General features: G+C 46.7%; 1 protein-coding gene across 1 annotated transcript in view; it reads left to right on the top strand.

Moving 5' to 3' along the window:
• Positions 1-24,640, top strand: part of LOC144169881 (uncharacterized) — a 109,711-nt gene that overhangs the window by 71,816 nt on the left and 13,255 nt on the right. The window contains exons 2-9 of the mRNA XM_077699289.1: positions 7,193-7,414; positions 9,130-9,233; positions 12,468-12,570; positions 20,724-20,798; positions 21,332-21,418; positions 22,337-22,493; positions 22,925-22,973; positions 23,810-23,896. Coding sequence (XP_077555415.1) covers positions 7,193-7,414; positions 9,130-9,233; positions 12,468-12,570; positions 20,724-20,798; positions 21,332-21,418; positions 22,337-22,493; positions 22,925-22,973; positions 23,810-23,896 — 884 coding nt within the window. The remainder of the gene's footprint in view (positions 1-7,192; positions 7,415-9,129; positions 9,234-12,467; positions 12,571-20,723; positions 20,799-21,331; positions 21,419-22,336; positions 22,494-22,924; positions 22,974-23,809; positions 23,897-24,640) is intronic.

Here is a 24,640-nt window from a genome sequence, read left to right as displayed (position 1 = left end):
AGATGCTCGAAAGACAAAGAAAGGAAAGCGAAGAAAGAAACGAAAACACGGTGTAGCAGTAAGGAAGTAGTTTGCAGAGTATGGCCAGCAGTCATGCTTTCGCCTTTAAAGCGCGTGAGCACACTTAAGTGCTCTGAGGATTTCTTTTTTTTTTTTTCGCAACTTCCTTCTTTAGTTTGGTATCGCAATTTTAGGTTAAGCAATGGCGGGCTCATTCGCGTAGTGAACGTTTGCCCACAAACGAGATTTGACCATAGAGCATTATGTTTTATGAGCGCCACCGCGAGGTAACTTCTGCCGCCGCAAGTTCCAAAGAGCAGGAGAGTACGCCGCTGAAGCGCGCTCGGGGCTCGCTTTTAAATGAGCCAATTAACGGCTGCAAGCGCGCTTCCTTTCGTGACATGCCTTCCACGCCCTAATTAGGGTTCTCGTCGTCAGCTCGTTCATCTCCGTGCTGTTGACGGAGTGAGAAGGCTGGCTGCGGAGTATCATGAGTTCCACTGACTACTGTATTTGGCCGGTGAACAATAAGTTGATTACGATGGGCATCTATGAAAGAGACGCAAGTTAGAATTCTGCCCCTGAAGGGAACCTAAAGGGTGGAAAAGTGTTCACTCCGCGCATGAAAAGCTGATTTCAGCAACAGAATGTGGGCAGGCCTCCACCGAATTGGCGTCTTGCACATACGGTCTCGAGAATTCGAAGTCGCTAAATTGAAATTTCCGGTTAGTTGTGCTGGTCCCGGCAATTTCGCATGCAATCCAATGAAAGAAATTGTTGGATAATTCGACACTAAAACCTATTATATCAGTTAATTGGACGTTATTCCGAATAGAAAGCATCGAGGTGGCCGTCATTTATCGATGAAATTCAAAATTTTCAACCGCGAGAACAGAGCCGTGTTCCACGTGCACTGATGTCGACGCCATTGCAACTGAAGCAGCGAGCAGTTGTTAAAGCGGCAGGCCAGTTGAAGGTCGCGCCAGCGGTAGCATCTCTCTATTTTCAGGCTCTCAGCCTTCTTTGTTGTGCACAGCGCCGTGTGAGCTGTTTGTGTGGTGGACGCTTCAGCCTTCGATTTTAGCGATAAGTCTCAATTTGTCTTGTCAATCCGTGACACCGTGTCGTACACTCGTCTTGGCGACGAAAGTGGAGATCCTGAACAAAATCAAGAAGGGAACGTGTTACAGATAACAATGGTTCTGTCGTTCTTTTTGTATGATGGAAAGTCCGGCTAACTCGAAGCTTTTTAACACGAAAGTGACCCGCCGCGGTGGCTCAGTGGCTAAGGCGTTGCGCTGCTGAGCACGAGGTCGCGGGTTCGATTCCCGGCCGCGGTGGCTGCTTTTCTGATGGAGGCGAAAAGCAAAAATGCCCGTGTGTACGAGATTTCGGCGCACGATAAAGATCCCCAGGTGGTCAAAATTAATCCGGAGCCCTCCACTACGGCGCGCCTCATCGCCTGCGTTGCGTCGGCGCGTTATACCCCACAATCAATCAATCAATTAACACGAAAGTGATTTATTCTGCGATACAACCAAGAATTGACTGACGTCATATCCGTCACGGAAGTGACGCCAGTACAACGAAGCAAGCGGCCTGAAAGGGTGCACCCTTGCACACAGGGTCTTCTTGCGGGGAAGCAACCTTTAGTACTAAAGAGTACATTATTCTAAGGGCTGTTCGTTTTCGGGCTTTAATATTTTAACACGAAAGTGTTTTATGCCGGGATACAACTACATTTCACTGACATCATATCCGTCACGGAGATGACGCCAGTACACTTTGGCCGAAGCCACCCGCCAGCAGGACGTCGCTCACCAAGCACACCCACAAGACAGCCGCCTACCCGCAAATTATGCTCAGCTCAGATTTCGCTGCACATTTGACTTTCGTGTTTTACTGATTCCTATCACAGAGGTTTTTTGTTTTTTGTATGGTTTTTTGTATGATTGGAAGTCCTGTTAATTCGAAGTTGTTTTTTTTTTCCAGTCTCCGTGGACTTCCTGTAAACTGGAGTCGATGGCGGGTATCTAGGAACGTGCCACGTACAGTGGGAAAGCAAAAACGTTATCTCTCTAGTTGGTGGCACAGGCTTGCGACGCTGCGGCTATGCTAAGACACTTTCCCCTTGCTTTCGGCGCGGGAATAAACGTCCGGACAACCGTGCTTCATTGCATTTCATGCATTCGACGCGCCTTTCTCGCGGAAAGGTCGGGTATATGTTTTCCCCTTTCCGTGACAGCTGAGTGATTCCTGATGCCGCCGGCGGCGGTGGCATTTATTATCTTAACCTTTTAGTTCCCTCTACGTTTTCGTTCGAACCAGCGAGCAGCGCGTGCAGCGGCAGCAGCACGCGCTCGACACGGGTCCACATTTGGGGCTCCGACGTGAGTTACGACGCTTTCAAGTCGGCGAGGCCGCCACCGCTGTTGCTGGGTTTGCTGTTGCCGGTCGCTGGAAAACGCACACACGCCCACGCCGCCTCCTTTTTTTCAACCGGGCGTCGGGCTCCGCGTATAACTACTCCGGTGCGCTACGGCTGGCCTTTTGAGTTTAAGCCTTTAACCCACAGCCCACGCTCGTCAGTCGACGAGCCGAGCCGGCCAACAACGCCTGCAGCCACCGGACGCGCGGCTCTGCAAAAGAGAAGAGTTTCTTCGCCTCGAGCGAGGTTGTCTGTTTATAGCTTTGTTAAACACAAGAGTGGTTATCTTCTCGGCCAGCGCTCGGTCCAAGAATCGGCCTGTGCGCGTTTGAGTCGCGCGACGAACGCGTAACATTGCTTAAGCGCCGAAATCCGAAACAATACCCGCCGCGGAGGTTCAGTGGCTGGGACCTTCGGGCAACGACAAGGTCGTGATGTTGATACCGAGCTTCGTTAATAACGATCCCTGGTGGTTGTGTGTTTCTTGCGCAGGCGAAGTAAGAAACGCTGGTGAGCACTGCGTTTGATGCTACAGCCGTGCAGACGCTGCTCGATGCACTGCACTTTAGAGAAACCTTAAGAAGACGCTTTTTTTTTTAATCGAAGCTTTCTTCGGCTATTATCCCAGTTTACGGGGACTGCTGCTGATGCTGCTTTCACACGGGGGTAACCCGCGGGTAAGTTACCCGAGCTAACGCTGGCCTTCTTGTACCGCGCCTGATGGGTCGGCCGACACGACTAACAAGGCGGGGGGCGGCGGGGGGGGGGGGGGGGGGGCTATCACCCGGGGTCGCCTGGACAGGGGAGCTCCAGTTCCTGCATGTATCACGTTCTCCGCGCTTGGTTGGAACTGGTGGCGTCTTAGCCAGGGATAAGGGCGTGGAAGGTTTCTCGCTACGTCGCGTATTTCTCTCGACGCACTCGCCACCGCTCACCGTTCTGTAACATCAACAACTATATATACGCCGACCAAGCACCTAATGCTGTACAAAATGACAAAAGCAAGTACACTTCAACCCAATTATGCCACGATGAAAGCTTCGCGTTACGTCGATACCCATATGCGTGGTATTCGCCATTTTCCCCCCAGTTTTGTATCAGGGCATCCTTGTTGTTGCTCGGGAGATTACGTCCGATGACCCGTGCAAAACATGGCGTTAAACGTGATGGCAAGGGAAGAATGATGATGATTATGAATAAACTTTATTGGAGAGCAGGTGCTGATGTTAGGGCACCCGCCCGGTGGGAGGCTTCCTTAGTCTGGGATGCCTTGGGCTATGCTGGCCATCCGTGAAGAAAAAAAAATCTTCTGCTTGGCGGGTTTGTCATCTCCTGGAAAATCGTACTCAAAATCGCGCAAAATCTCACGCTTAATATTGTATCCGTAGTCGTGTCCCTCCACTATGTCCTGACAGATAGCGTCTTTGTTACCGCCTTGCCTTGAATTACAAAATATATCTCTAACAATAGCACCCAGTGCTTTAAACCCCCGCGGACACGCGAAAAGATGACGAGATCTAGATTTGCCGCGGAAAGGAGCACTAATGACTCGCGTCAAAATTTTTAAAAAATTAACAAAAGTTATAAACCAACCCGGCGAGCAGAGCGGAAAGATCAAAATGAAATGTGGAGTACTGGCATAAAACCCCTCAGCCCCAAATACCTACTTCACGAGGCATGGATGCATTACAGCGATCCCGACATATAATACCTCGAGAAAAGAGAATCCCCGACTGCTTTATTTTTGCGCTCACCTATATTCTTCACCAACACGACGTTCTCGGCATTAGCATAGCAAAGATGACCCCGTGGGGATTTACGTTTACAGTTGCACGCCGGCCGGCGCGCCTCGGGTGGTTATTTTCGGGCCCCGAGCCGAATTCAGAGCAGCAAACAGTCGGAGACCTTCTAGGCAAGGTCTCGCCGTCACACGCCAACGCCGATACGTACCTGCTGCCTTTCCGGTGCCCCCGCTTGAAAGAAGAACGAAGCATCCGGCCCGCTCCTCTACAGCCTCCCATCCCCGTGGTTTTCATTTTTCTGACTGCTGTCGCTGTTTTGTTGGACATAGCAAATATGGGCTACAATAAATAAAACTTGCGTGCGCGCTTTCGCTGGTTCAGGTTAGAGTCACTAAATAAGAAACTTTGTAGTTCAGCTCATAAATGTTTCGGTCGTATATCACTTATCCATACAGCGATCGCGCACAACGTCGATACTGTCTGGGAGGATTTTCCCCTTGGAGTTGCTTCTCTTCTTGTTTTTTTACTCATTACATTGCCCAATTTTTGAACTAAGGAATGAAAAAGAAACTGCGGTTGATTCCTCTGTCACAGGAATCGGTAAAACACGAAAGTGAAATGTGCAGCGAAATCTGCAGCTGAGCATGATTTGCCGGTCGGCAGCTGTCATGTGGGTGTGCTTGGCGAGCGACGTCCTGCTGACGGGTCGCTTCGGCAAAGGTGTACTGGCGTCATTTTTGTGACGGATATGACGTCAGTAAAATCTATGTGTATCTCGGCATGAAACACTTTCGTGTTAACATATAAAACCCGAAAACGAACAACCCGAAGTATAACGTACTCTTTAGTACCAAAGGTTGCTTCTCCTCAAGAAGGCCCTGTGCGCAGGGGTGCATCCTTTACAGGCCGCTTGCTTCGTTGTACTAGCGTCATTTCCGTGACGGATATGACGCAAGTGAAATCGTGAATCCCGGAATAAAACACTTTCGTGTTAAAAAAATCCCAGGGTTTCATGCGCTGAGGATATGCCGGGTTTATGAGAAGCGGCTTCGCGGAGTGCTACACAGTGCTCTCTGCCCCCGGATAGTTCTTTGACGTACGCCGAGATCTCGAGCACACCGGTTCCCCTTTTTAAAGCGAAAGCTTTATTAGTGATACCGATGGCGTTATGCCAAAAAACTAATGCATTTCCTCATAGACTGGTTAGTCGACCGAAAAGCTCTGATAAGGTCTCTGTACAGAAGCGCTTGCGTGAAACCGGGCTTCGATTGTTTCAAAAGGATGACTTGAAAATCGCGAAAAAGGAACGGTTCTAGATAAAACCGTATACGCGCGCATCGATCACGAAGGAGGAGTACAGTAATGTATACCTTTATCTCATAAGCCACGTATCGGTATACATTTAGATCGTTCGCATATATAGATGCGTTTGCTATACGAAAAGGAGAGGCTTGGCTAAACAGGTAGACACTTTTTCTTTTGTCCTTGCGGGAGCCTGTTTTTCACATGGATGTCCTCCGTGTCAATTTAAAGGGATTTTGCAACACTTCCGATTAACGCTTTCACTCTTTCCTTGCAGTGCGAAAGCTATGCTTATCGCCATCGCGGTGCGGCACTGCGGAATTTGCTCATCGCAGCAGATACGCCTTGCGTTTCTGCTTAGCTTTTGTGGCTTTCTTTTTAAAGTGGCTATATCGAATGCATTCATTGCTGCAACTGAAGGAAATCCGGCGAATGGCCGCAACACCGCTGTAATGACGCAATCCGAGCGGTCGAAGAACGCCCAGACAGGGAAAGAGAGAAAAATATTTTGAGCGAGTTTCTAAGTTACCTGATGGGTATAGAGCAGCAATTTTTGGCTGAGGTACTCTGCGGCCCCTAATCAAATTACCGTATGTGTTGATTGACTACGTTCTGCAAGCTTTTAAGATTTCGAAAAATGTTGAAAGAGGTGTTGCAGGGTTCCTTTAATCTTTAGTCGTACAGTACAGTAAAAGCTCGTTAATCCGAACTCGAAGGGACCCCATTATGAAAATGAACTTTTCCTTTATGCTTCCTTTGTGTTTACTCTGTGTTTCCTGAGTTTCCCTTCTGTTGACTTTTACTTTGTATTGACCAAAGGAAATAAAAAGTCTATAGCTTCTGTATAGACTGTACGAAACAGGAATGTATAAATTACCTCTATTTTTCCTGCAGTCTATAATGAGTAAATTCGTGCCGAACTTAGTCTAAATAGCTGCTGCTAAAAAGCAAACTGAACTCTTGTCTCTGGGCCGCCGCATATGGAAAGTAAGAATGGGCACATGTTCTCATTATTTAAGCATTTCAGAGCGTCTCTTGGAAGGTCCTAGTGTAAAAAGAGGTATTTATTCGAACTCCGCTCAATTCGAACAAGTTTATGGCCATAAACTTGCTCGAATTGAGCTGAGTTCGAATTAGTAGGAGGGCGCTAGAATGAATGAAAATCACGCCACACTGCCCGGGCAGCGCACAGAGAAGCCACCTTTGGACTCGTTATCGCGAATTAGGCGCTACTACACGTTTGTGGTAGGTGATTTCGTAAATAATGCTTCGTAAATAATAATTACATGCGCCGGACCACTTGCGCCGGTGGCGCGGCGCCCTCTGTACACGCGAAATAAGCTGTTGCAGGAGCGTAGCGCGCGTGCCTCGCTGTTGTTTTTCTGTTTCGTTGTTTTGCATCAGTAAACAATTTGGTTTGATTTGGATTTGCAACACATTGTAATCACTCTGGGCCGACTTCTTCTGCTAGGAGCGATGTAAAGCAGGCGATCATAGTTCGAATTAACCGTTCTGGGTACCGACGCGTTCGAATTATTGGGAGTTTTCCCCCAGTGAAATATACAGGGCTGTGCCGGGACCAAGGCACGAGTTCGAATTAACCGGAAGTTCAAATTAACCGAGTTCGAATTGACGAGCTTTTACTGTAATCCCCAGCTCGTGGTGGTCTTCCGGCGTCGCCTTGACCTATTCTTTCCCGTCGCTCGGCGCGTGTTCGCAGAGCCAGCACGAGAAGGCGTTCGTGGAGTCCCAGACGGCGTCGCTGAAGCGCGTGGTGCGCTCGTCAACCAAGCAGGCGAGCTGCATCCCTCGCTTCTACTACCCGCTCGGCAAGCCCATGACGCCCGCGCAGCTCGACGCCCACCTGGCCAAGGTGAAGGCGGCCTTCGCCGCCCTCCGGGACGGACGCGCCACCAGGACGAACTTCGCCGCCATCACCAGGGTGAGCAATTGAGCGGAGTAATTAACGCGCCCCCACGCGGACGTCTCTCGAGCGGTTGTCCCCTTTGTTCTAGACTGGAGTGGGACGCAGAGACGAGGATTGGAGCCAGCTGCAGCTTTATCTCGCTCCTGATTTCTGTTGAGTGAGGGAGAGAGTGAGTAAGGGATGAATAAGCAGAGTCAAATTTGCTCGGCCTGTATGACCGCTTAATAAAATTCACGACGCTTCTTAGGCTCCTGATCGCATTGACTGATTGATTAATTGATTGATTGATCGATTGATTGGTTGATTGATCGATTGATTGATTGATTGACTGATCGATTGATTGATTGACTGATCGATCGATTGATTGATTGATTGATTGATTGATTGATTGATTGATTGATTGATTGATTGATTGATTGATTGATTGATTGATTGATTGATTGATTGTAGGGTTTAATGCGCCGACGCTACACAGGCGACGAGGCGCGCCGTAGTGGAGGGCTCCGGATTAATTTTGACCACGTGGGGATCTTTAACGTGCGCCGAAATCTCCTACACACGGGCGTTTTTGCTTTTCGGCCTCCGTCAGAAAAGCGGCCGCCTCGGCCAGGAATCGAACCCGCTTCCTTGTGATCAGCAGCACAACGCCATAACCACTGAGCCACCGCGGCGGGTCCCATGGTCACATTATGGTACTTACTAACTCATGACCCACGGGCTTAAAAAGCATCGTGCGCCGATTTGAAAAGGTTTAACAATTCATAGAAGTGTTGCTAACGGCCTAGCTTGCTTCCTTTATACTTATATCACTTCTTTACTGAGATAAAAAATTAACAAGAACTGCAATTTGATTTATCTAGTTTTTTTTAAATGGTGTTAGCTGTCTAGAAAGCAAGAGTTTTCAATTTCTTTATTTCATAGACAAGTGACAAATCTCTAAAATAAACAAACTAAGCCAGTGTGGACATTGATATGTATTTGTAAAGCTTTTCGTACTGGTGCACGAAGGTTTTTAAATCCGTGAGCCGTGAAGTATTAGGTCCCGTAGGAATGTTAATTAAGAGGTGAGTCCCCCTTATGATAGACGCGTAGCGTAAATTCGGCGGCAATGGAAAGAGAAACCAAAGTTAATGCCCTAGACCAGCAGGGGTCGGCAACCTTTTGAGTTTGAGGGCCGAGTTGCATGAAGCGGACACGGCAGAGGGCCGGACAGCAAATGGGGTAGAGGAATATTTGACAATATTTGACAATAACCTGGCTATGTGTGAAAATGGGGGTCAATGCCAGCTGTAAGCCATCAACTCACTGTTTTCGCCTCCCGTCTAACCCCATTTGAGGTCAAAACTAGCCTGCCGGTCCTGAGCTGAGAAGTGACGTGGAGGGGGTTCTGACGACGTGCTGGGGGCCGCATAATACTTCCCCGCGGGCCGCATACGGCCCCCGGCCGCAGGTGGCCGACCCTTGCCCTAGAGCTTTGCCCTAGAGCCTAGCCCTTGAACGTTGTCCTAGAGCCGACTCCTGCCCTAGAGCCTTGAAATGAATGGGTGTTAGTTATAAACAGAAAAAAAAGGTGTAAATCATTTCACAGTGTCCTAAACAGACTGTCCTAAACGCACACACACCAGGAGAAGAAGCATCACAGGGCGGGGGAATTTTGTTGATTTCGGGAGACGGTGTACGAATTACTGTTGATGACATCTGTACAGGCAAACAATTATTCCGTACCGCAGGCGTGCGGCGTTCCCCTCTACTGGAAGATGCCGCTGTTTTCTGCGTGCAACGGAGAGACCCGGGGCTACGTCACCAGCGACGTCTTCGTCGACTTCTGGAAGAGGTGGGAACGCACGCCTATTTTGCCTCGAGTGTGTAACCGGCTTCCTTTTACGAACGAGACATTGCAGAGAGGGAAGGCACAGTCGGGTGGTCAACTTCGTTCGTGCTTCCCTGACTGCCTGTGCCCCGTCGTCCTAGACTGCAACTGGTCGCCCTATATTCGTAAACCAACAGCCGTTGATAATAACAGCGAGCGCTAATAACAACTGCACACAGAGTACTACTTTTCCCCGCGAGAGAACGGATGCAGGAGGTATTTTTGGTTTCCGCTGGCTTTGTTTCGGAGGTTAGATCGTACTCCACTTTACCTCGTGAGAAAATACGCGAACCTGTTATAATTTGAGCGTCGAGTGTGTTCGCGTTTCATACTCCGCGCTGTCAAGCCGTGACTGCGAATTAAAACTACGTATATCAAATTATAATTCGTCTTCAACGGGTTTCGATGCTATTGCCAGACAAATTTAGAGTACATTTTTTTTTCTGGGAAGTCAAAGGGGGAAAGGGGGAAAGGATGTTATTTATTTTTTCTTTTGGCGGGTGAGGGGGAAGGGGGGTGGCGGTAAAAGATTTCGCAAGCGGTGATGCAAGCGCTAGTTCGAACACTGGGTACTGTTCGCCTAAGATGGCCACATCCAACCACCAGTGAACTAGCCTTTCGTCATTTCTTAACAGAACGGATGAAAATATAAATGGCCCCCCTTCGTACATCATATCAGCTTGCCGTTACTGCATCCTGTTCACTGAGCAGTGGTCCGTGCGGCATTTCTCATTCCCACGACCGTCACATCGTGCCGGTTACGTTTTCTTAGCGTTTATTTTAATTTTAATCAACAAACTAAACGAGTTTAGCAAAGAAAACAAGGATGGTGAATTCCACGGGCATTGTAGCTAACTCGCTTATAGCCTCAAAGCGAACAATGCAGCACGTGTGTCACACTGTTACAAAAATTAGGCATTATTGCCCTGCAGGTTGAAGTCACTGGAATGCACCTCGTCGGTGGCAAATATGTCGTGCGTGACTGAACAAAGCCGTCTCGGAGATCTACTTACGCAACGTGCGCGGGATTTAGCATGACCCGAGTGCAGCAGTTTTCGGCGGACACGGAAGGCGGTTTCGGAGGAATAGCAGCCATGTCGTTTCTTCAAACGTGCTATTAAGCGTCCGTTTTTGGACGGGGAAAAGTCATACGCCGAGAAAAACGTGCATTGCTGCTGAAGAAGAAGAAGAAGAAACCTACCGTGACCCATCACTATCTCGGCTCGCGTGAGCCAGACGTGGAGACACGAGCGGAAGAGAAAATACGAAACTCAACGTTAAGCTCTAACGATCGGTCACGGTTTTCCTACCTTAGGGAAACGTTTTGCGCGAAAGCAGCCTTCTTTTCTGGAAATCGAAGGTAAACACTACAGTTCTCCCAGTACTATTTCAGGCACTGGCGCAGCGGATCTCTGCGTGACTTCCTTTGTTTATCCGTTCCTTCTTTCGTTCTCCTGTGTTCCTTCACGTCAACGGAACCCGATGCCGAGACGCAAGGAGATAAAAATAAATAAAAGCGGGCACTTTCTCCAGCTTTCTCGGCGGAAAAATAAAGGGGGAGAAGAAATTGACGTTTAGCCGAGCTTCTAAACCGAATATAGAATCTCTTCGGGCAGTTTGTGACCATCCGATCCCTCTCGCTCGACCCGTGTTTCCTCTCCCCGATTCTGACAAAGGCTTGGGAATGGCGGCCGGAAGTGACGTTTTGCGCCCAAAACGTGCGATGCGCATTAGCAGGTACCTTCCGGTAGCTTTCAGTCGCAACTACAATTCGCGTTGCACGTACGAAAGCTCACCTGCCGTGTAGTTGAACTGAGATTTTCCACCAACCTGTGATACTTTGATACATAAGAACGAAATGTATCAAACCAGATGATGCCATTTTCTGCACAAAAAAAAAACGGATAGAAAAACAAAAACAAAATAACGAAGACTATTAAGGGGAAAACACCTCGGGATAACTTTGAACGATCATGTAGGAATTCAGTGCGCATAAGCGCGGAAATGCGTTAGGCGCGTTTTCCGCTGTTGGGTACAACGTGTAAAACCTAAGGTTGACAAAAACAGGACGCGTGCAAAATGCATAATGCTGTGAACTCGAGTGGGATAACTCAACGAAAAGTGCAAACTGAGAACACATATGCCGCATAGAAAACTCGTACTCGCATAAGCAGAAATTGGAAAAACAGAAACTACAGTGTGCCTACGAATTATAAACATGCCTTGAGATTTCCAAGTTTTTACTATTTTCTTACCCCTTGTGGGATCATATATTTTATAACTTTTACCGGGTGTCTGTGCGGCAGTCGAAAGTGCATTCTACAAATTTTTCATCGTGTATTTCACGCATAATAACACGGTGTTTCTGACCGAGCAACAGGTGGCGCTAGATTTCAGGATACCGTTCGTTCCTACCTCTATAACACCACCCATTTCAATAAGTCCGTTCATACCAGCGTGAAGCGATCCATCTAAGATAGCCCTAAAGTGAAATGAACGATTTTTCGTTTTTTTAGCATGCACGGTGTCGGCGCATATGCACGAACGACGCCTAGTCCCTGTTATGGCTGAGCGTGTTTCAACATCTCTATTTGTCAGCCATGTACAGATGCCTTGTTTTGCTTTCATACGCCACTGTAAGCAAAGCCGTTACACGCGCGCGCAATCACCCTCAGTGAGCTATAATCACAGGTCGAGTAGTTGTTACACTGAAAAATTGAACGAGGAATAAAAGAGGCGGGCATGTTTATGACTGTTCGTTCACTTTCTTTCTTTCTTGTTTGTTGGTTTGTTGTTTCCTGACGTCTATTCCGCTGCAATTCGGGTTACCCAAAGAAGAGAAAGAAAGAGCCTTAATAATGTTCACTACGCTCACATATAGCCGGCAAAGGAGGTGGTGAGACGCCAGTTCGCCTCCAATCGGAGCCACCCGCGTCAAACCCTTCGCTGTATACCAGTGAAGCTCCAGTGGTCGGAGAAGAAGCGGAGCACGCCGAAATAGCGTGCTCCGTTGTCGCTGTGCGCGGCACAAAGGCTGCACTTGGGCTGGCAAAGGGAGTAACTGTTGTTGGGGTAATTTTATCAAGTTATAAAAGAAGGTACCGCGTGCTTGTGTACGTGTGAGGTGAGCGTTACGTTCAATGCATGTTTATAGACGGGCGGAGTTTTAACGCTGGGACGCGGTGCTCGCGCTTGCAGGATAGTGTCCGGGGGACGCGACGAGCCGACCTGGTTCGTCAAGATTCTCAGCAAGGGCACGAGGAATTACCTTGTCCCCGAGGACTTTATTCCCATGATGCAGGTGAGTGTCTCTGAACGCTGTATACGCAGTTGCGCTGGAACTCTGTTACGGTGACGTGTGCTGGAACAAGCGCATCACTATTCATTTACGTCCGGAAGGACATAGAATAGTCTGGCAAATGTGTGCTTTCTCATTAATAGGTTAAAAAATGTGTTGTAGTTATTGAAGGATAAAAGAAAGAGCTTTAGCACGTGTTGCCAATATAATCTGGTTGTATCGGTACGCTTCTAGCGTAGTCCCGTCGGCTTCTTCATCCTGCGGCTTGTATTCGTTCGCAATAGAACAGCCAGTATATATGTAATGCGTGTGTAAGGTAGTTTAAAGCATTGCCAAGTTTTACAGAAAAGTTTTGTATGACTAGGATATAGCTAGGATCCCAAGATATCGCGCCGGCGGCAATAATTTACTTGGCGGCGTGTGTACAGCGCATAGAGAAATTCATAAAAAATTAAAAAAAAAGGTGTTAGGGTCCCCATTTTGATGTGATGGCTTCTACTGCCCCTGATAAATTGTCTCCCTATCAATACATTTGTGTTTAGAGGTAAAGCCGACTTTTAAAAAATCGGTGTGCCCTTTGTTTTTGTAAGCTGGCTTCCCCACATTGTTTGCTGCTGTGCAGTGAAGCATGGATATCTACGGAGGAAGTATGGTTACAACCCCACTTTAAACTTCTTTCCATCGCCGCCACCCCTTTCCCGAGTCGTGTGTACTCCTCACCATGCACGGCATCTCCCCCCCCCCCAACACACACACACGCACCACACACACACACCCGACACTGCGCAATGCCGCACGCTCTTCGGAGGCCACGTGAGGCGCACTAGAGCATACTCTGTGGTTGGCGAGCCGCGCTATAACAAAACGCCATTGCCTCTACCCACCAATCATGTGTCCTTAGTCTGTGCTGTAGAGATTGGGCCACTGTCCTTATAATCAAGCCCAACATAGCAAATCCATCCAGAGCGTCAGCTTCGCCGGACTTCCCTCTTCGCGGGGTGGAAGGACTCTGATTTTTTACAGTAGGTTCCGCCCAAACTAATACAATTAGTGTCACCAAATAAGCTCATTTAGTGACTCTAGTATACTACCGTCTTGAGGCACGGGGCACCAAAAACGGGCGTGACATCCCCAAATTTCTCTCTCTCTCTCTCTTTTCCAATGGTAGTATATATTCACTCTTCTTCAAGATATTATTGTTATCAGTTTTTTTTTAGAAGAAGTGACTCAAGGTCTAGTCAGGGGTGGGGAAGGCGGTAAAGGAGGTGAGGACGTCTACTGCCTCTTGTGTATCCCCCATGCATGGTACTTGCGAAAGTCCACAAATCAGTTGGCAGTCAGCAGAGTGTTCGTCTTTCTCTTTGTTAGGCTAGTTTTTAGCGCTGTTTTTCTTGGTGACAGCCCCTTAATTGCTCAACCGCATTCTGATCCGCACAGCGGTAGTCGAAATGAGAACTATCGCGTGCCACAAGTCGGCTTTCGTCGCCGCTCGCGTGACGGGGGCAGGTGAATTGTTGATGTATTTTTGATAGATGGTGCGGGTCTCTTGTCAGGGCCTCGCAGCTTGCACAGCTGGCGAGTGACGTCACTCACATTCATGTCATCTACCAGCCTCCCCCCCCCCCCCTTTTTCTTCTTTTTTTTCCCACAATTGTCTGCCATATGGCCCTTGGGTCTGCACTTCAGTTGATCAACGAAAAAACATGGCCGGCCGTGCACAGCTCTGCTTTGGGCAGTGGCAGTTTAGAAATACTTCATTGGCTTCCAGCTGCCCGTATAATTAATTTACGATGCCTACTCGCCAAGAAGCGAGCTCTCGACGCATGCGTCCCATTAGCCGTACGAATCACCGGCAGCCGCCTGGTCCTCATCAGCTGTTACTTAGGCGCGCATAATAAATAATGTGTAGCGTCTGCGCGCGAAACAATTATTTGAAGTTCTGATTTAGAACATCTGAAACATGCCTCTGTCTTATAAAGGGAAAACACGATTAAAATTATGTGGCACTGGGCGAGGTGCTGCGCAGATAGACGCTTACACTTCCTGTATGAACGTAGTTTTATATTAACCTAGTCATTGCGTGATCTGTGTTACAAAAGGAGATACTAGAAATTAATAAGAGAACTATCAGGGGACCTTGTATAATAAATGCAAGGGGACTGTTGTAAAGCAAGGGGGCAGTGAAAACCGTCGTAGTGCACAATAAATGGGTACGGCGTAATAATGAATGTGAGTGTGGCTGGCTACTACCTGTGAGTGTGAGATTTCAGCAGAGCATTAGAGCATTTCGCAGTTATTATATTACATTAATAGTTACGTCTACTCCAAAAAGGGCCAACTTTAACCTAAGTTGTATGTCTGCTTCTCGAAGGTATGCAATGTCAGGTGATGCTCTCGTGTGGAATTCTCGCCGAACTATAAGAACTATCCAGTTAATTTATTCTTGATCTTTTTTTTTTTCTAAACAAAACTTTCCCGTTGGCATACCTTTCAGTACATGCAATTTCCTACGCAGAGACTTTTTTTCTGCGCGCACCGTTCAGACCTGCGTTTCAGCGGACGGTCTTTCGGCATACTGTACGCAGAAATTGCCGTAACGGTGAATACTAAGGAAACAGGAAAAGTCCATCTCTTTGTAGAGTTCGCGCCCATTTCAAGCAAACAAAATGTTGCTATCGTGACTATCGCAAACGAATGTAACTAGTTCTTCGCGGTAGTGGGGATAATACCACATCGTCCTAATTAGTGGATACGCCAAAATAAAATTAATAAATAATTTATGCGAACATTTGCGACTAGTACTTTATTGGAGCAACTCAGCTCATGCAGTGGCACATCATGGCTTGTGCGTAGTTAAAGTAAAATTCTGGATCAGGGCCCGGCTTATGCGTAAATTCAACTTTAACGTAAATGTAACTGTAACATAGCTAAATTCAATGGTAACGTAAACTGTAACGCTCATATAAACGTTTATCAACAATCCCAACAAGGTGAATATTGCTGAAACACAGCCTGTTTTTTTTTAAGCGGAGCCGTTATCGGATGGGAAAAGTCACTCGTTCTATGAGCTCTTTGCCCGTACTGTGCACCTGCCATGGCTAGCTGCAAGTGCTCTCCTTTCGTGCTGTATGCACACTCCCTCCCTTCGGGCACCTGTTCACCTTGGACACTTCGTATTTTGGCATGAGTGTAGAGTGAAATAGAATATTCTAATAATAGCGTATACGTATATTGATGCTAAAAGATGTCTTCTCGGCAACACATTTGTGTTTAGAAGTGAAGACGACTTCAAGAAGATCGATGCGGACTTGGTTTTTGTAGAGCTGGTTTTCCCACATTGTGTAAGTCTACTGATATAGAAAAAAAATAGGCTGACTCCATTCCTACGAACGCGGCTGAAGGAGACCTCCGATTACGATCGGGCCGCGGACGTTAAACGTAAGCGCGATGCCCGTCGGGATCCCGAGTATCGCGAGGCGGAAAACGCAAGACATCAGCGTGTCTGCAATTCCGCTGAACGCTTCCCCGGAGCGACGGCGCTGTTTAAGCAATCGTGTGTGGCCAACCAATAGCCCAAAAACAGCTCCGGTAGTCATCCACATTCGCAGAATAAAATATTGCACTGAATTTTAACACGAAAGAGTTTTATTCCGTGGTACGCAAGCATTTGAGTGACGTCATATCCGTCACGGAAGTGACGCCAGTACAACGAAGAAAGCGGCCTGTAAAGGGTGCACCCCTGCACATAGGGTCTTCTTGCGGGGAAGCAACCTTTAGGACTAACGAGTATCAGACTAACGAGTTTTATCAGACGTTCTATCAGGCCTTGAAGTAAACCAGAGAACGGTAGGACGTTTGGCCTTAGGCGCGCATGGAAAAACAACTAACGAAGCAGTTCAGGAAGATATGGGCTGGGCGTCGTTTGAAGTTAGAGAAGCTCAGAGTAAAATATGCTTTGAGATGAGGTTGAGGGCAATGGATCAACGAAGGTGGGCAGCTAAGGTTTTTAGGTACCTATACTTGAAAAGCGTGGACACGCAGTGGTTAAGAAAGACTAGAAGGCTAACGATGAAATACGGAAAGAACAGTGGGGAATCCAAAACAGCCAAGGTAACCAAAAAAGAGGCAAGGCAGATTGAAACGAATAAATGGAGGGAAAAAATGGAAGCTAAAACGTCATTAGAGATGTACAGGGCTGAGAAGATGAACATCAGAAAGGAAAATTTCTACGATAATTCCCAGGGCAGTGCTTTGCTTTTTGAGGCTAGAGCAGGTTGCCCGCGAACTAAGAGTTTTGTGGGGAAGTATTCACAAAATGATGGGGTATGTGTGGTCTGCGGAAAAGAAACAGAAACTATGCGGCACATAGTGTTAGAATGTGAGGGTATCCATCCAAATCTACATGAAGGGAATATTGGGCTTCCAGAAGCCCTAGGATTTAAGGGTATCACAGAGGAAGTTAACTTCAAGGCTGTCGAGGGGACGAAAAGAAGATTAGAATGCTGGTGGACGAAAAGCAGAGAGGGGAATATTGCCTAGGACGGTTACCACCTGTAACAGGGAAAAGAAAGTATTTCGGGCCTAATAAGCGTTAGTGCCTGCCCTAAGCAGCGCTAGTATTAAACCAAGAGTGTAAAACATGGTTATATTAGTCCTTTTTGGTAAGATGACATGTCATCATCCCGCTTCAAAGGGGAAACCAATAGGAATCATCATCATCACGAGTACGTTATAGGAACCGGGCAGCTGGACGGGTGGCGCCACGACTCGGCGCTCTCCTCGTTAGCGGAATGAGACAGTGCATTGGACTACACAGCCTCCCGTTGTTCTTGCCGTGTTTGCTTCGGTGCTTTGAATGTTTTGGTGGTGTTGTGAGCGGATATGTGCGGTGAAACGAAATCTAAACAGATGTGTTAAGTTCTTAGGCGCAGTAACGGCTACGTAAACTTGTCGGCGTGTTAAGTTCTTAAGTGCAGTAACGGCTACGTAAACTTGTCGGCCGCTTCTAAAGTTGGGTATCGGCTACAATGACATGAGCGCTTTTTACAGCGATCTACGCTTGGCTCCACCCGTTCTGAGTACGAATAAAACTACTATTATTAGTATTCATTTCTTCTTAAATTTACTAACGGCTACGTAAACTTACTTGACGCTTCTCAGATTATGAATGGGCTGCATTGACATGAGCGTTTTTGCAGCGCTCTCCGCATGGCTTCGTGCGATCTGAGTAGGAATAAAACTATTAATATTGGTATTCATTTCAACCAACACTAGTTTCACCAACTGCGTGGATTAACGGCCGGCACCGATAGTTAAAAATGTGACAGCCTTAACTTTAGCCTGTATTTTTCAATGCTTAAGTATTCTTTACAGAAAACCTAAAAAAATCGCGTAATGTCTTGTGAAGACACCTTAAACGCGCGATTAGTTGCCTCAAATTTGGATGCATCAGCCCGAGTCCTCCAGCACAGACACATTTCCGACACGCTGGAAGCAGTTTAGATATGGAGAGGCGTGCATGGAAGTTTAAAAGAGATTGAAGAGAAAAATCATCCAGCCCTCCGTCTAACGATTACGATGTTTGAACGCGAAGCTTTCTTTGTGAGAAATAAAATGGGAAATGGTCAGTCAAAGACTTTGCGATCAAAAGACCAAACTGCGTGCTGGTCGAATTCTAAGCTCAACTAGTCAAAGTTTAAATCCAGAAGGCAACCAAGGGAACCCAAGCGAGAAAGCTTTGCTATAAACTCTCATCGTCGTTAGACGGAGTACATGATTTTTCAAGCGTAGGTGGCAGCTTGTAAACCTACCGCAGCATTCTGTTGTGAAACTGAGTTCAGGTTTTCGGCACCCTCCTGTCTCGCGTCCTTCAGCCACGCAGGAATTGGTTTTTAAAAACCATTAACCAACTAGCCAACAACCATTGCGATTCTTGTAAAGCAATGCTTTTCCACGACAAGCAAAACGTTCTACTGTCATGCGGTATTTATTCTGTAAACGATTCCCGATTACTGCAGTAAGATCATTTCCGGGAAATTAAACACGTTTCAACCGTAGTTAATGAAGTTACGGAAACGTCCTCCGTCACAATTTCTGTTTTGAGGTACATCTTAGAAGGCACCCCCCCCAACTTTGTCTTTCGCTTGTGCACTACACAGTTTCGTCACCAACTGCCAAAAGCCAGCGCCGCAGCATTCCTGGATCGGTTGCACATACCGGCTTTGTGGGAGCATTTAGCTGCAATATACTCCTCGATATGCCAAACTGCATGCACGCATGAAGAAATTATGCGGAGAAATGGACTTTCACTACCAGCTTGACTTCCAGCTTGGCGCATTGAGCGTCGTTAGCTGTTTGTAATTACTGAGTATGGGCGTAAATCACACACACGGCATGCCTCGTAAAGGTCACCTCCACTGTCGAGATTTACCGATTTGAAAACAGTCCTTGTGGTTATGTATGCTTTGCAAGCCGCACCGCAGCAGAACAAAAGAAAACCATGCACAATACCGCTGCGCTGACCACCCCGGCATTCCACTACCGAGCGGTTCGCCACGGGCGGCGCTGTTCGCTGAAGCGACGGTGGTGCCATACAACGGCCGCCCGGTCCCTATACTTGGGGTTGTTCGTTTTCGGGTTTTATATTTTAACACGAAAGTGTTTCATGCCGAGATACACCAAGATTTCGGTGACAACATATCCGTCACGAAAATGACGCCAGTACACCTTTGCCGAAGCGACCCGCCAGCAGGACGTTGCTCGCCAAGCACACCCACAAGACAGCCGCCGACCCGCAAATCATGCTCAGCTGCAGATTTGGCTGCAAATTTCAGTTTCGTGCTTTACCGATGCCTATGACGGAGGAATCAAACACATTTTTTGTTTTTGTAACGTAGCAGGAATGTACATGCAGATGTGAAATGGTGGTAAGCTGTGCTTGCCCTTAATTCAAAATTTCAGGTCTCTTCACTTTCAAAGAACCAGTGTGCGAAAACCTCTTTGCACAAAAAAGAAGCAAAATGCCGCATCAGTGTCGGGTGCAAAAAGTTTCACTATGTAAAGCAACTCTGCTGCAAACCATCATACAGCAACCTACTGAACTGCGTGCGTCTGTTTCACTCGGTCATTTTCATTTATCTGTTATTTTAGTGTTATTTTCGTGATGTTTGTAAAAAAATTGCGCGGGGCTTACCAGAGGGGAAAAGATGTGGCTGCATATGTGCTTTCTTCGCGCTGCACATGACGTTGAAAACAATAGCATTTTTGCGGACCCTGCCTCATAACACCCCCTTCTTCTTCCGTTCCCGCCCCTCACGCCACCTCCTCCCGATGGCTCCTCCTGTTACCCACCAATCCTACAATTCCCCCCTCTATTCTTCCTTCCAGTACTCGCATTCAACCAATGCAACACTTCGTGTCACCGTATATCCCCCTCGCTCGATCCACTGGTCTTCCCCTCTTCCTCCTCTCTCGACCCTCTTTTAAGACTACCCTTCCTTCTTCCCCTATCTCCCCTCCTCTCCGATCCTGCCTCGCCTTTATTACCCCTCCTCCTCATGTCCTTACCCTAACACATGCTTTTCCCTTCGCCCGTTTCTTACTCTTCCCCTTTTTCTTTTACTGCCTCTCTACCTCCCATTTTCCATATTCCCCTCTCTCTTCTCCGTCCAGTGTGTCCCTTGCACCACATCATGCCCTCTCAGTCCCTCAATTCTCTTCACATTTCCTCCAATCACCCTCCAGCTTGCTATTCTCTTCCTGCCCCTCTCCATCCCAGCCCTCCTCCTAGGCACATTTTATCCCCCTCTCCCTCTTTTATACCCCTGCCTTTACAACCTTTCCTTCCTTCCCTTCACTCTACACTCCTCTTTCCATTTTGCTCTCTTTCTCCTCTCTCTCTCTTTTCCTTTTCCCAAGTTTTTCCGTCTATCTACCCATCTCACTCATTATCCGGGGAACCCTTGATTCAGCAGTGTGACCCAGGCATATCCAATAGATGATTAAGGTGACAAACAGACCGTCCAACCGACCGAATGGGCAACAGACAGACAGACAACCACACAGACAGACACCAAAATTCCCATGTTTAGGTAGCCCAGAAAACTTGTGTCTTTTAAATTAAATGTCTAAGAGGTGCTATGTTATTGTTTTTGCAGGATGTGATAGACACCCACCCGGGACTCACGTTCCTCAAGGAAGCTGTAGAGTTCCACTCAAGGTACATTAACACGGTGAGTTGAACATGTGACATGCCATGTTGCGCATCTGTTTGGCTGTGGTGATGTCATAATAATGTTGACAGTCACACAAGTAAAGTAAGCGAGAGAGGCTGGTAATTATATTCACATGGAAGACCAAACACATAGAGGTAGTTGCGTTTCATTCTTGTCGGGTCCTCCACACTGTCTTTGCTATGAATTAAGGTATTTTGGTTGTTGTCAAACAAAAAAATGAATTGTTTAGCCTGACATCTGCTATTACGAAAGCGTGTCTATAATCCTAAATATTTGTCTGGGATATGTACTGCAACATCTAACTTTTTTTTTGTTATAAGACGAAATACATCAGCAATGTCAATAACCCGCAACAATTTTCTGGACTTTTCCTGAACACTTCAGGGACGATTTTCCGTGTCACGCTCTTTACACCTGCCTCGCAAACATTGCTGTGCCATGACTTGGATTTGTCGCGTGTAATTTTTTTCCCGCGCAGATTGTGATGTAGCCCGCGTTGTCTGTCCTCACTTTTTCTGTTTTGCTTTCAGGTGATCGCTAGGATATTCTATTGTGTAAATAGGTCGTGGAGCGGCAGGATCACCATACCTGAACTTAGGAAAAGCAACTTCTTACAGGTAGCGTACACAACACACACTTCTCCTGTGCCTTTCCGTGCACATCATTTTACAGCGCAAGCAGTAGTATATTGTCATTTCGCGAAAACCCGGTATTAATGCATCGGCATTAAAGCCTATTAAAGCCTCGGCATTAATGGGCAGGAGGGCTGGGCTGGGGGGAGAGTGGAGGGGTGGTGGGAGGGTTTAGGGTAGGAGAAGATGGTGGGTGGGTGGGGAAAGGGAATTCACCTTATCAACACAAATCTGTAGCACAGCCGGAATCACACTGCTAGCGCAGACCTTACCGCATCAATCAGATTTATTTATTTATTTATTTATTTATTTATTTATTTATTTATTTATTTATTTATTTATTTATTTTAGTTCACAGAACCTCACGTTTTCGTTCCTTCATATGGTGTAGCATGCCAAGCGATATGGCTCGGCTAACCTCGATTTTACCATTAAATGGTAAAAGCGAGGTTCTCTCTTTCTCAATCAGAGTGATTGCCTGAAAATTCCTTTTTCAGGTGATCACTCTGTAAGCTGTAAGCGAGTGATATGTATGCAGTTACGGTGAATGCAGGTAGAATACCCCTATAGACTGTTTCCTTATTTTTGGTGCGTTTGCAACCTTTTTGTCGTTCTTCCTCCATTCCACCCTTATTATGCTCTTTCTTTGGATCTTAAAGCAAGCATCATGTAAAGAGGTTAACGGGTGTTTTTCTTCTACTTCTGCTTAAAATTACATTGCTGATTATACTCAATGAGTACTGCGTTGGTCCGCCGTGTGAATGCAGAAAAAATTTGGCGAGTTTGCTTGCCACATTTATACGGGAATGTACCTTTAACGGAGTAATAATGTGACATTCGTTCTCAGTCCACAACTAGGTATAACCTGTTCACGAGCACCGTTGACATGACTTGTGGGCACAGGTTCTGTCGCTAATGGAGGACGAGGAGGACATCAACCAGATCACGGAGTACTTCTCCTATGAGCACTTCTACGTCATCTACTGCAAGTTCTGGGAGCTCGACAAGGACCACGACCTGTACATCGACCGCTACGACCTCTCCAGGCACAACGAGGGAGGTGAGTGCGCCCCCCTCCCCCTGACAACGCAGTTCTTCATAATATGATGGCTTATAGCCCCCTCCTCCAATTTTTTCAAATGAAATTGAGTTACCAGACGGTTGTTTTTCCTTTCTTTTTTAGTGGTGTGGATGTTTTATGGAACAAACCTGGTTGTTTATTTCTTTGATCGTACACTTCTTTTGCCCCCTGTATTAATGGATATCCGGTACAGCGAACATATTTTGTTTACAATGCTTTTCACTAAAACCAGTTTGCCAGCAAGCTTGCCATTATTGGCTACACGATAACAAATGCCATTTTATGTGTGAAAGTGTTGTTTAGATATTACTTAACTTTACATTCTCCATTGCGCCTTTTCTGTAAGAGGGTAACAGAAGGTATGTACTGTTGTGTTGAGCTATGCTCTTTTCCTTACGTTTCCATGTCAGCTATCTCTATGCGGATGATTGACAGGATCTTCTCAGGAGCTGTGACGCGGTATGTTTTTTTATTTTACTTTGGTTCAAATTCTCTATCAAACGTGCTGTACCTACCTATTTATAGCTATTTGCACGACCTCCCGGTAAAAAATTGTCACATTTTATTCAATGTTAATCTCTGTATATGAGCTGACACCTGGCACAACCCGCTTAGTCATGCCCTGGTGGGCATTGTCTTAAGTTGGATCCAGTGTGGAGGGAACTGTCATGAACATACTGAAATTAACAATAATAAAGACGTTGGTGGTATGGGAATTTTTTTACTCCCACAGATTAAGTCTATAGAATTAGCCAGAACTTCACTTCTGCGTCTGTTCTTTGCTTTTTTCCACGTGTAGCAAATGTGGCCTGCCTTTGAGGTGCCTCTTTTCCATACGAAACAAGAAGCTTTATTTTATTAGGCATAAAAAGAGCCCCTCATGCACTTCCATAATCAAGCTTTGGTGGCTTTCGAGCAATGGTCAGATTAACAACACAATGCTTCCACGTAAACCGATCGCGGGCTGAGCAAAACCAGTGCAGCTGTGCAATTGTGCACCCGTGCTCTAATCTTTCTATACCACTATTCCCGCTGCCATCTTCTTCCTTAATTCTGTAACAACATAGGCCCTTTAATAGAACAGTCTAGTGTGCATACACATACAGGCGTCCATATTTGAACTTGTGCTAGTGCATTTACGGTTCAGTCAAAGAGCCTGCATGCGTGCCTTCGTGTGTCCCTGCACTTTGGTTACATGGTGGTAATAATGCTTAAGCTTTTGACTGTTGTGCTTAAACAAGGGCTTGCACAACCAACTCTCTTTCATCCTCTCTGTCCGGCTTATGGCTCTCTAGAGGACCCATCCAACGGGAAGGAAAGATGAGCTACAGCGAGTTCGTCTGGTTCATCATCTCTGAAGAAGACAAGAGGCATCCCAGGAGGTGCGTCTATTTATACTTGGTTGCTCTTTCAGCATCCCCCCACCCCCTCCTTATTCTTTTAATGTATCCTGCAGCAGGGCTGATATAACACATCCACTTATTCCTTCGTGCTCGAGAGCACTGAAATAGCCATGTATATCGCCGACATAAAATGGCACTTTGGAATTTGCTGCACATAGCAGATACCATTTTAGAAGACTCTGCTTTGTTTTTGTTGTGACATTTTTTGAGTGGCTCTGGTGTTCTATTATGGCTGCAGCTGAAAGGAAACTAGCCAGCAGCAGTGCTGCTTGTGTGCTGTCACAAAAGCTTGCGAAAAAATGTCTTGACTTTGAGGAATGTGCTGTAGAGATAAAACGTTTTTGAATGGGTTTTTATCTCATACATACAGCAGCATTATTTCACTCAGATATTTCGTGGTCCCTTGGACTAAAGGCAGGACAGGCCTAAATTGACCATGTTGTAGGAGTGTTTCAGATTTAAAAAAAAAAGGTGGAGGAACTGTTGCATGAGACATTTAAAGGCCGCGCATTGATGAGCGAACTTATCGCATTTTGGTGTTTATCAGAGCTGTACGCAACCGGGGAAGATGGGGCTGCGTCCCCCATGAAACTTTTGGGTTCGAGAGCGGGGGCTGGGCTGTTGAGAACCGGGGCACTAATTCAGCCTATTATCCGATAAAAATACTCCAAACTATTTTATGTCACATGCTATTCACCCATTAAGCTTACCCCAATTTCACGT

This window comes from Haemaphysalis longicornis, unplaced genomic scaffold (genome assembly GCF_048455015.1).
Source record: "Haemaphysalis longicornis isolate Haplotype H1 unplaced genomic scaffold, Haemaphysalis longicornis Haplotype H1 scaffold_2, whole genome shotgun sequence".
Taxonomy (NCBI): domain Eukaryota; kingdom Metazoa; phylum Arthropoda; class Arachnida; order Ixodida; family Ixodidae; genus Haemaphysalis; species Haemaphysalis longicornis.
The sequence above is the reverse complement of the archived record's forward strand: the minus strand, read 5'-3'. Positions and strand labels throughout refer to the sequence as shown.